We start from the raw sequence: 13020 nt of genomic DNA, 5'->3' as shown, positions 1-13020 counted from the left end.
TGCTTTTTGCGAAAAAACGCAACTGAGTATAACTTGCGACGCGTTTGTTCAAACTGGCAAGAACATAGCCAGCGTAGTAGCCAGCAGTTAAATTACAACCTTTCAATTATTCGGGTTCTATTACGAGCTGTAGCAATTGAGATTGCACACTTGGCATTTGTTCGTTTTAAACTGTTGGTAAATATTTGTTTTACAAAAGTAATGTCGATGGTTTGCTGTTCGTAAGAACGTATTCAGTTCGCTTGGGAAACTGAAGAGCGCATCAGAGTAATTCTACGCTGTCGGCAAGTACATAGAGTTCTTAGGCAGAAACGTTCAATCAAAAGTTTGAAAGATTCTCAGCATGAATTAGTTTGTGATTTTAAGGTTTATCTCGATGGAACTTGCCCATTCCGGTAAAGTTTATAGATCGTTCCGAATCATTAGTCTCACAAGGCCCCGCGTTACTGGAGCGCGTTATAATAATGACGTGACTGTTTATGAAGGTTTTCGATCTGAGGTTGCCGCGTATTCACTGTCGAGCAGCCGAGGGCAGACGCCAACCGAAGCGTTAGAACAGTAGACAATGAAGCACGATTGTGCACGGCCGGAAGGAACTTCCAAAACATAAAGCGCTTTGAACGCTGCAGCGGTTTCGATAAAAATAGCCGTTGACGTAAGAAGAGAATGAGAAAGTAAAAGCCTACTCAGTGGATGTTTTACAACAGTAAATTCAAACTCGTAATCTTGAAAAGCAGATTACCGCAAATCGGTATCGCGCGACTACACAATACTTGCACTGTGTCGCCATAGGTAATGCGATTGTTCACTTTCTAAACTCTTGTTTACCCAGAACTGATAAAGCAGCGATTTAGCTGAAACAACTGCTACTATTAATAAAGTGACATATTATATTTGCTGCGAGTGAAACAAGAATTTATCAACGAACGAAAACAAGAAAAACACAAGCGAAGAATTTTTCTCATCATATGTCATAGCGCATCGAACTCTCTATTTATTTAATATTTAATATATTCTATTTATGATGTCTCCTTCTTCATTCAACTCTCAAGTTATTTATTTGATTTTATTTATCGGGGCATCGCTGCTTCAGATGTCTGCATCACTGTCATCAAAACATATACAACGTCGCCAAGGTAAGATTCGTGTGTTCGCTTTGATACCTATGTTCTACTATAATGCAAGCTATTGTACTATCGTTGCGTAGATTCCAGATTAGTCAAGCCTATGTCCCTGCTGTACAAATATGTGATTCGGTAACACGCGTACAAGCGAACCGGGGGCCAAACAAAGCTGTGTTGTTTTAACAGTGTAATATTAATGGGCCGACTAAACTCTTCTATGTTTTATAAAAATGTAGCACAAGTATAATATGTTGTAGTGTAATGCATGGTGATCATATTATGAGACGTGATAATGCTAGTAAATTAATTTTAAGTGAAGGGAAAGTAAATTGCAAGATAAACAAACTGTAGCGAAGAGGTTATTTAGGACGTGTCTCTTTGTTCGCCTTTCCAAGCAATGCGCTTTGATGAAGTTTTGATATTCTTTGCTTGCTTGGAACGCGAAATCTAATAAAAAACGCAAAGTCTCCGAGATTCGAAACCGCACCACGCTGCTCTTTAGAGAACCACTGAAGCGTTAACATTTTTTATTTAATTGACAAAGCCCTGTGGCTCCTGGCTCGCGTAGTTGATTGTCCTCTGGTAAATTTAACATCAATTCACCCAAACCACATGAGATAGATGTACCGCCACACTAATTAATTGTCCTTTCTTTCCTTCCATGTACCTTCGTCGGGTTTCCATCAACAAAACAGAACTTTTATTAAGAAACTTTGAAGAATTAAGTAAAGCATCAAGCGAGGCGACCATCCACACGATTCGACCGCAAAGAATCGACAGGAACGGTGGCTTTATTGAATTCGCGACACTCGACCCAATTTCATCAAGGTCCGGTGGAAAACTACGTAAACGACGCAGTGTCGAAGCTACTAACGTTCTAGACACGCTGGACGCAGCGGCTGCCACTGCAGATGGCAACCACGAAGTATTTTACGATCTCGGGGAAGCTCCCGGTTCACCGCTGTCCGGAGCCAAGCTTCGACTAACAAGAAATTACAAACTTGTCTCGAAAAACTTTGTCGTAGAGGAACGATCAAGGGCAGGAAAGATCCGTTCGAGGCATACTAAGCTGGAAGAATGCCATTATGTTGGAGTAATCCATAACCATAATAGTTTCTCAAAAGTCGCACTCAGTCTTTGCAACGGAATGGTAAGTGGAATGTTTTGAATATTAGTTTGCAGAGATTTTAACCGCTTCGACTTTGCAGCAAGGTTTGATTACGAAAGACGACGATACTTTTTTCATTGAACCCAAATGGAATCACACGAGTAACTCAACGTCGTCAGAATTTTCCACAACAGCTTCACCTCAAGAAGTTGAAGAAGGTCATCCTCATGTAATCGTCAAGAGATCCGCAATCCGGAGGTTGATGGAAAAAACTGAAAACGATGACGAGCTTGGTCATTGTGGAAATGCAGGTAAACTTTTGAACCAAATCAACTGATTAATAAATTAGGTCGGTCAAGTAAAATCGGACATTTGATTGCAGAAGTCGATTTAAAAAGTAAACAAGAAAAAGCACCCAAAGAAGAATCCTCGTCAAGCCACAGATCGCATCATCATAAGAAACAGTTTGAAGACTTGGACTTTGAATCTTTATCAAACCACCGAACCAGCGCTGGTCGCCGTCGGGGTTTGGAGGAAGATTCGACCGAGGAAGTGACAAATGAAGAAGATATCGCGAAGAGTCGAGGGAAGAGATCCATCAGCACTGAAAGGAATGTTGAAACTATGGTAGTCGCTGATAAAATGATGATGGTAACTCACGGGAAGCAAGAGTTGGAAAAATACATCTTAACCATCATGAACATTGTAAGAAAGACACCACATGCCTTGTATGGAATGGTTTGAACTGATTAATTATTGAAATACTTTTAGGTTGCTAGTTTTTACCACGACGCAAGCATCGGGAACGCAATCAACATTATCATCACAAGAGTTATAATCCTCACAGAGGACCAGGTAAGAATCCGCATGCTGCTTCATTACCAAATACAGAAACGATCCACGAGTAAGCAGGCGTCGCCGGCAACTATATTTACACTATGGCAACATTAGCTGATCGGGTCGTGCCGCTGTGGTCGCCGACTTTGCTTGACGTTGATGGTTACTTCATTAGCAAACTTTTCTCGTTACTTAAAATGTCCACACGTTCGCCAGCTAATTTCGCGGTGCAGTTTTGACCTCGAATAGTCTGTTTACTGCTATTTGTCTGAAACCGCTGTTTACTGAGAATGTCAAATCTGTGTTATCGGTAAGGTTATGATCATGACAGAATTAATCGTCTGGTGAATTCCGGTTGATAACGCGTCGCTCCTTGTAAGGAAGAAATTACGATTCGCCAGTGCAAAGCTCACTTGTTGCTAGATCCGTCGGAAAGTAACAGTATCATAACATATCTTGACGACTTCCCACGCAAGTCGTCACTACGGGCAAGATAACGATCTCTTGGTCTACTATCCGCGTGATAGTTAGTCATTAGCAGACGTCAATGACGAGCATTGATCATCAACCATTGGTTAGCAACTCGGTGACTACACACGTAACGCTTATCAAACTTTAAAGTATGCACTTGATTTTTATCTACTACTGCAGTGTCGTGTGTAGCGTGCATCGCATCCCCCAGTGTGAAAATATCCAGTTGCCTAACCACTGTCGCATCGAGTGTCACTGAAATCACAGGTTAACGAGAGTTCTTCGTAATGTTTATAGAAAACTTCTATGGTTTGTCACTCGATTCGAAAAAAGCACTTAACACGAAACCTGGTCGAACCGGCTACGTAACCCCAATTCGACATTACAAAGCTTTTTCGGACCGGTTGTCCCGATATGCATGACAGGAAACGGTTAAACGCAGTAGCTCTTTTAGCGATGAGATCATGGGAATGGGATTTTCGCGCGCGCAAGTTTTCCCACTAGTTAGTTTTGTTACTTAAGCTGCTTACCCAGCTGAGTTCTAGCATTGCGTCACGTATTCGCATATCTTCGTTTGCCCTTGTATGTCATGTATGGACTGTTAATAACCCTACACTAATGAACGTTCTTTATAATTGTTTAGCAAATGTAAACTTGCACAATGTGTAATTGCTTGCTTATGCTTAGTCACTATTTGATATGCAGCCCAACTTGGAGATAAGTACCCATGCCGGGAACACACTCAACAGTTTCTGCGAATGGCAAGCGGGTGTTAACATTAACTCCACTGGAGATTCGTCGGACAGCGGACTTGCCCATCACGACAACGCTGTCTTACTTACTGGGTGAGTATTTTGTTCCTAACCTTGTATTTGAATGCGGACAAGCGGCGTGGAACAATACCACAGACAGCAAACATTTTATTTAATACGTTGACTCAACCACTTAATATATTTGCCTTTGTCGCCTGTAGTTATTTGCCGAAAGTCCCAATTAGAGCCCCACAGACGTCAAAAAGCACGTTCGTTCTTATAAGCCTATAGCAATGTTAGAGGAACAGCTTGGAACAATCCAACAGTTATGGATTTATACACATCTTTGTCTGTTTTATAGGGTAAACATTCCGACTTGGCGTTTACATACGATTGCGTGCAAAGCAAACGAAATACACGTACTGCGACACGAATAAATTTACAACAGTCTGAATCTTGGGATTTTATTTAATTCGCTGATAGCAATAAAATACGCTTGTATATTTTCATTCGATTGCGTAAAAGTTTTTGCCAGGCAAAAGTGCTGTTTATTATGATGTAGAAATATCAAGCGGCATCATGTATTGATTTTGGATGCTTATCTTTACAACTTGCTCTCCAATTTCAAGATAACGATCACAAGGTCGATTACGTCATTTGTGTAAATAGCTACCCAGCCATAAGTTGTCCTGGTTTATTCAAGCGTGACGAGGGTCTTCCGATTCAGGTGACGATTCACCGGTATCATCGTGAGAAGCGCCAACACTTACCCGTTACCACACCGGTGGCCCCTTGTCCCTCGCCCCCAAAACGGGTGAAAATAGAACATAGTGTAACAAGTTCTGTACGTGCTAATTTGATAGTAGCAGTTATGGGTTTGCGGTCATATTATTACACCCTGTGCGGCGAACAGGGGTCGGAAAGTAGGAATATTAAGACCATCTCCTGCGGCACCATTGCTCTTACAATATGCCTTTACCATATTAAGTTTCAACCACACGTAACTTGTATTCGCACCTGGCGTGCGCAACGCCCTATGATTACAATATTAGATGAAGTTTATTCTTCAGCGACGACAATAAAATAGTTCCATTATATTTGTCCGTTATGTCCAGTTAACATCAACGTATGCCAGAGTAAAACAAAAATTAGAATATAGTTTGTTGTAACCAAAGCAAATGATGATGATATCATCTCTGTCTGGTGTCATATTTACTTTGCCCGCCCGTCTAAAATTGCGTGGAATTCCTTTTTGGCAAACGTGTAAGGAGGAATTTCGCGATCTGGCTTTCCTCTAAAGAAATGCTATTTAATTTAAGGTATCATCACGTTATAAACCATGTATGGGAGTATTAAATGTTCGAGCTATTCGCCAACATTACAACGCATAGTTGTTCTGCAAGCGGTTGCTCGTAATACATCAGCCTTGTTATTTGCTGCTGCGCTAAATGAGTCACTGAAACGTAAATTAAGGTGGAATGCCTAAAGACCTTGACGTACCTTGGTAAACCTCCGCGAGACAAACAACATCAATTTCTCAATTAAATAGAATAACCAATGAAATTCCGTTCCTGATTTATGGCTAATGTGGTCTCTTTTTTGCAGAAACAATATTTGTGCGAACGATTTCGCCCCATGTGCAACGCTTGGTAAGTACCGTAACTATACCACATATTCTTTACTTTTAAATTTAACAATAAACATACTAATTTTAATTTTGTAAAGAAATCATTAAAATTGATTTCTTCGCAATATATTTTGAGTTATTACGCATTAAAGATATAAAAACGTCCCCAGTCGGCGTGAAATCGTACAGATCAAAAGAAAATATATTTGATTATTTTATAATATGCTTTGTAAGATCGATGAGGACAATTACCTCTTTTACGAGACAATCGGCTATTCTTTGCCGACATCTTTTTCTGGCGCCGGATCTTTCATCGTTTAAGCTTGTGTATTTGGAACCTACGTAAACAGTTAAATAGAATGACATCAAAGCGAGAAATATTGATATAGGCTCGATCTTATGGATACACAACCTCTTTTGTCGGCTCGGCGAGCTTTGACTTTACAAAAACAAAGCCTTCATGAAGGGTTCGTTACGCACCAACGCCTAACCGCGGTTTTCAGCTCTCAGCCAAATCGCTAGAATTTTGTTAAGGTCTGATACTGGGAACATATGATGAAGTATTCTGTTTTGTTCCAGGAATGGCAAACGTTGGCGGGATTTGCGAAAACGAAAGAAGCTGCAATATCAACCAAGATACTGGCTTGGCTTCAGCATTTACTATTGCACATGAAATCGGCCACAAGTAAGTTACATTGATGAACTACATGAATTCAATAGTCGCTACTCAGCGCAATGGCTCCTTGTCTGCGACACTTTACTAATTACCGAGTTCTCATCCGCTTTAAGGTTTGGCTGCGGTTTCTTGATTAATACCAGATTATATGTTTCGTGGTACGGTACAGTTGTCGCGGCGTTTTAAAAAATAGTAATGAGAATGTTTTCTACTTTGTCCTAAGATGCAACAGTTGCAACTCATACCGTGCTAAGTATAACACATGCTCTTGACATAGTTGGCCCTCAAACGGCTTCCTTTTCTTCTTTATTCGTGATCGCCTTTTAAATGGTTAGGAAGATTTCGTCGAAACAATATCCGAATCCAAGTGCTCGTGTTGGCACTTTAAGTAATAAAGCCGAAAATTGTAAAGCGTATACTTGTAATTACGTCTGATCAATGGTGTATCGGGCAGTCGATTGGGAAGTTGTGTTAATTAATGTGGAAAGTACGGTTTACCATTTTTCGCATAGAAGAGCATACAAGTTCAACACCGAACGCAAAGTAATCGGAAAAGTGTCGATCGACTTGCCTTATTAACGCTTTGCCGCGAAAACACTGTCTGTGTAGGAAACCGAAGCAAGGGCAACATTCAGGGCCGCGTTCTTTTAAACTTTTTTCGAAACAGTCAGTGTTGAGTTTAATCGTTTAACCATAACGGGATAGTGCTACGTTGGGACATCTCAGATTGCGAATTTAGTATGTTTGGCCGGTAATCTCTGATGGTCTATCTGCATTCATTGGATACGCGATTGACGTCACAGCCAGCACGTTAAGTCAAGCGGTTGCACGAATAATTGGTCACCCTGTTCGGTTAACCTCGGCATGTTTACCCATGCACCAAGATGTTTAAAAAACGCGGGTGGTCTAGTCAGTTATGGACTCAGTTTGATGCTGATTAATCACTTTCATTTTGAGTGGCGGAAATGCGAAAAAGTTAAAGCGAACTACCAGGTATTTGACAAACATTAATCCTGTCACGTTGCGATCGCTTTTCAGATGTATTATATACGAGGGTTTTCAATCCTGGAAAAGAGTTCAAAGTCTAAACTATTTCTGTTTCAGCTTTGACATGGAACACGATGGGACAAACAACGACTGTGGGCCCAGGAATGGCGAACCCTCACAAATCATGTCGCCCCAGTTGACCAAATATACAAGCCCGTTCAGTTGGTCTTCTTGTTCAAAAAAATACATCACAGATTACCTTGAGTGAGTGTTCAACTTAATCTGAACTTAATATTTATTTGGTTGCGGGTTTTTAATCTTAACTTATTGCAATAGTTCCGGATCTGGCGATTGCCTTTTAAACACGCCACCACAAAGAGATTTTGACTTTCCTTCGGAGTTACCCGGCCAGTTGCACGATGCTGACGAACAATGCAGGCTGCAGTACGGTGCCTCGTCCAGACAATGTAAATACGGGGTAAGTGAATTCGTCGTCTTAAAACTGTATACTCAATGTTGTAATTTTACAAGAGCTGTATGGTTTTAGTATATTTAGCGCTTAGATTATTATCATGGGCGTAATTGTGGCTTCAGTAGCGTTTTCAATCGTGTTTTACTGGGCCAGATCTTACTAGGTCAAGGTTGGGACAATGAAGTGTTTTACCACTACCTTTACCGCCTGGTCTGCTTACGGTAAACAACCTTTCTATGTGTGTGGCCGTGTTCTATTGCCGCTTCAACGTCACAATGAACGATTGACGTGTTTGAACAAGTTGTGGGGAATTAAATCAAAGCTGGAGAGAATATAGTCTCCACACGCGAGTTTGCTATATGACCCCACGCTCCCACCTATATAAGTCCTTAGACAGATGTGGCATTTGTCGCGTCATTTAAAACCCAAGTACTTATACTGCTCCATTCTTCACAGTTTAAACACACACGACGATTTTGTTTAACACGACATTTTTTCACAGGACGTATGCAGAGAATTGTGGTGTATCAGTAAACTCGGATATTGCGTCACAAACAGCATGCCAGCCGCTACAGGAACCAACTGTTCTGAAGTTAACCGAGGGGTAAGCCGACGTTTACATATTTAACTATCCCACAGTTTGAATTTTTAAAATAACGCTTCATTTTTTACAACAGTGGTGTTATCGTGGACATTGTGTGCCATACGGTTACCGTGCTGATTCAGTTGACGGTCAATGGGGCGAATGGACATCATGGGGCGAATGCTCAAGAACTTGTGGGACTGGTGTCAGTTCTTCCCATCGTAGTTGTGACAGCCCTGCTCCAGAACACGGCGGCAAATACTGCTTGGGTGGTCGGAAGAGATACAGATCGTGCAACACACAGGTTAGCTAGCGAGATTAGCAGCAAATTTATTTTCATTTGATTTAAAACATAGAGGCTTTTAACGAGGAAAAATAGCAATGATTAGAAATATATCTTACCAATTAGACTAGTTTCGTTCTCATTATATTTTTAATGATGAGTGTGTTACAGAACTCTGAGATAACAATGTTTAATTTATAACAGGAGTGCCCGAATCCTAAAAGTGACTTCCGACAAGAGCAATGTGCACGTTTTGACACTGAGCCGTTTCAAGGAAGATATTTAAATTGGATCGCTTTTGATGGAGGTATAGCATACACATTTTTTAACAATCATTTTCAACAATTTCAACAAAAAAATCCAAACAATTTTTTAAACAAAAACTTTTAATAAATCATATGTACTAGATGTTAATTCGCTACTTTTTGATCTCCCAGGTTACCAAGTTAAACCATGCGCATTGAACTGCAAACCAGAAGGATACAGCTTTTATGCTGAACGAGCCGGAGCCGTTATTGACGGTACACGATGTTTTTCAAATTCTCTTGACATGTGCATCAACGGCGAATGCCACGTAAGTGTTTTGACCACTGCTGTAGCAATCACATTACGGACTGTGTAATTAACATGGTCGTACTTATACAGCACGTCGGTTGTGACCACGTATTACACTCGGATGCTGTTGAAGATAAATGTCGAGTGTGCGGTGGAGACGGAAGCACTTGTCGAACCGAAGCTGGTGTTTTCAATCTTCCTGTCACTAGAACACGTAAGTGTGAATCTTCTTAACAATGTTTTCATTATAGTTTAGCTAAGAAGTTGGACCCACGGCTTAGTCATTGGGCAAATCTATTTTTACATTCCTGTGAAGAAAACTAATGATCCGCGTTTATATCAGAGTCCGGATTTGCCAGTAACAATAGCCGTTTGTCTAGAAGCGATTCGATCATATGATATTTAGCGGTGTATGACCTAACCGTAGCACTATTAGGCCCGAGGCAATCTTTTCGATCTGCTTATTTAAAATTTTGGTCAAAAGTCAGGGCGGGTATATGCCTACCCACGCAAAGATATTTTACTAAGAACACTATGCTGTATTTTTAATACTAGCATTTTTCTTTTTTTCGACATTCTTTTTATACCATATGTTTTTTTAATACAGAATACCAAGAAGTAATCACCATTCCAAAAGGCTCAGTTAACATTTTCATTCAAGAATTAGAAATTTCTGTTCAAAACTATATTGGTAAGTTTTAAGACCTTTTTTATCCAAAATGTCCCAAAACTTGCAGTTTTTAACAATTCCCAATATTTCAGCTTTAAGAAATACTCGCGGAGACGAATACATTAACGGTGGTTGGGCGATTGACTGGCCACGAAAATTCGACATTGCCGGAACCACCTTTTCGTACAAACGACCAGCTGGAGAACCGGAGTCGCTACAAGCACTTGGGCCAACCACTGAAGACCTTGTCGTCATGGTAAGATACATTAAATGAAACTATTTTGGATTTTTGAAAAATTTGTCATAACTTTTTTTAATAACATTTTATAAAAAACATAGTTTTAAAATTTAATGCAAATATTACGTAAAAACGGTTATTTTTATCGCACCAAAAGCAATGAATTTAATTACACCCATTGTCAACAGATGCTTCTTCAAGAACCAAACAGAGGGTTAAGATATGAATACAATGTCCGTGTTGAACGTGAAGGTAGTGCTGGCGCTGAATCTGCGTTTTTATGGAGTCATGGCGACTGGAGTCCGTGTACAGCATCATGTGCCGGTGGAACACAGCGACGACCTATTGAATGCAGAAGAGTTGATGATGATACAGTTGTACAACACAGCTATTGTAACTCTGACACGATGCCATCCGAGCAAGTACAGACATGCAACGCCGAGCCTTGCCCCGCACGGTGAGTTATACTTGGCATATGAACGAGTACATGCTTATACCGAGATAATGACAGCCAGACGTAAACTTTGACATTCCCCGCAGATGGATAACCGGGTCGTGGGGACAATGCAGTCGTTCATGTGACGGCGGCCACCACGTTCGAACCGTGGTCTGTATGCGTGCCATCACACAAACCGAGGACGAGGTGGTTGATGATAGATACTGCACAGACAGGAAACCCTGGTCCACCGGTTCATGCGGTACTGAGGCTTGCCCTGCTCGATGGCATACAGGAGATTGGTCACGGGTAAGTAAATGATACAATATATATATATAGTACCCTTTTAGGGTGGGGTAAGATAGAGTACAGTTAGCACCTAAATCTCAAATTCCTGGTCGTGTTTTGAACAGTTAAGACGCATTTTAAGGGCCAAGGGTATATAAATATGTGAATGTTATAGTTTACTACCCTACTATGCACTTTTAAGAGCAAGAAATTAAACATTTATATTTTATAGTGCAACCCTTCGTGCGGTGCCGGGTGGAAAACACGAGTGGTCACGTGTGCATCAGCAAATGGTGACGAAACTTATGATGACAGCCAATGTGACGTCAACCAAAAGCCAACAGTGAAGGCACACTGCATGGGCAGAGCATGCAGAGCGAAATGGGTCACTTACAAATGGGGACAGGTAAATTGAACGAATGTTTTTTAATAAGGTCTAACATTAAAAGTGACGTTTAGAACATGGGATTTAACAAACTTTATTCTACAGTGTTCCGCGACTTGTGGCCGAGGTACGAAACGACGAAGAGTTGTGTGTATTGACCCAGTCACCAACAGAGCTTCCAACACCTGCTCTCGTAATAAGAAACCGAAGACAACGGTATCTTGCTCAAGTAGTTCACCAAGCTGTGTTCGATCCCCGGTTCGTGCCCCTGCTGCTGGTCGATGTATTGATGACCCTAGTGTGGCATACTGCCCGTTGGTTCTACAGTTCCATTATTGTAACCGAGCTTACTTCCGCAAGGCATGCTGTGCCACCTGTTCCAAAAGCCGGTGATAAAGTGCCATCTTACCTCAATCGCCACTTCTTGTGGAATCCTTCAATATACGACGCCAAAAAAGCTTGGCATGCTTTGGAATAAGACACAAGGCAAATCGGTTCACTGTGAGGATCAAAGAGGTGAAGTACAAGAGGGTGAAAAAACGACAGTAAAACTTCTTGTACTTCAAAGATACGATGATACATACCAAGTAGCGTTTTACGATGTATTAATTCAGCATTCGCGTGTCTTACCGCCATTTTTATGTTTATGCGGTACAGCTATATTATCGTTTTGTATACACTTTTTATACAGCACTTACGGGTTGAGCCCTGGCCTGCGCTTATTACATATTAGCTACCTTTCTACCTACGTTTCCCTTCTTAATTATGCGCCCGTTTTTAACTATAAAGTTGTTCTATTTTTTCAATTTATCGTGCGTTTATAATATGTAATGATTACCAGTAAATAGATTTTAAGACGCTTTTATTATTTGTTGTTGCCTTTGTTTGCGCTGTTACAAGTGTTGGTGCTGATAAGATGCCTTACAGTCCCCAGCATCTCTTGGTATTTTGAAAGTTCAAGTTTCTCTTGAAATGTGAAAAGGCTTTTGTGTTATCGTCGTGCCTACTTACAGGCGCATATGTTATGTTCCTATGTTCACGGTACTATACTTGTATTGTTGTAATCGTTTTTTTTATTTTGCAACCCGCGGTGCGGCATTAATGCTATCTCTAACATTTTGGTGCATATTGCATCAATTGATTTATTGTGTATTTTTAATGCCGATGACAGCTAATTGAAAACGTTTCAATACAACTCTTTTCACAATATACCTTGTTGTTAAATACAGAACGGGTAAAAATTAAAAAAAAACAGCGGCGAATATGTAACGGATGGATGCACAATTAAACAGCTGTGTGCAATCTCTCGACCAATGGGAGGCGGCCATGTCGCGCGTGTGTTTAAATGCTTTGCGCGAATGATTATGTCGTTGCTAGTTCGATTCAGTTGTTTTTAAGAAATACAGTGCTAGAAAATACGTATAGCAGTTGTTTTAACATTTAAAATATAATATGTTCTAATATAAATCCGGTAAAAATTGAGAATTTATGTGGAGTAAATTAGTATTTTGACTGATTTTCAGCATAC

The 13020-nt window shown here is 40.5% G+C and overlaps 1 protein-coding gene across 1 annotated transcript; it reads left to right on the top strand.

Moving 5' to 3' along the window:
* Positions 1-836: 836 nt before the first annotated feature.
* On the top strand, positions 837-12703 carry LOC100187216 (A disintegrin and metalloproteinase with thrombospondin motifs 6). Its single transcript, XM_002127667.5, has 21 exons — positions 837-1136; positions 1820-2274; positions 2333-2543; positions 2615-2937; positions 3004-3087; positions 4246-4385; positions 5898-5941; positions 6499-6604; positions 7700-7846; positions 7919-8060; positions 8557-8658; positions 8732-8941; positions 9125-9227; positions 9358-9494; positions 9566-9689; positions 10083-10166; positions 10238-10401; positions 10572-10840; positions 10924-11128; positions 11340-11513; positions 11598-12703. The coding sequence occupies exons 1-21, from the start codon at positions 1022-1024 to the stop codon at positions 11883-11885; spliced, it is 3627 nt and encodes a 1208-aa protein (XP_002127703.2). The 5' UTR covers positions 837-1021; the 3' UTR covers positions 11886-12703.
* The last annotated feature ends 317 nt before the right edge of the window (positions 12704-13020 follow it).

Source organism: Ciona intestinalis, chromosome 8 (genome assembly GCF_000224145.3).
Source record: "Ciona intestinalis chromosome 8, KH, whole genome shotgun sequence".
Lineage (NCBI taxonomy): Eukaryota > Metazoa > Chordata > Ascidiacea > Phlebobranchia > Cionidae > Ciona > Ciona intestinalis.
Note: the sequence above shows the minus strand (reverse complement) of the source record. Positions and strands in the feature narration are given on the sequence as shown.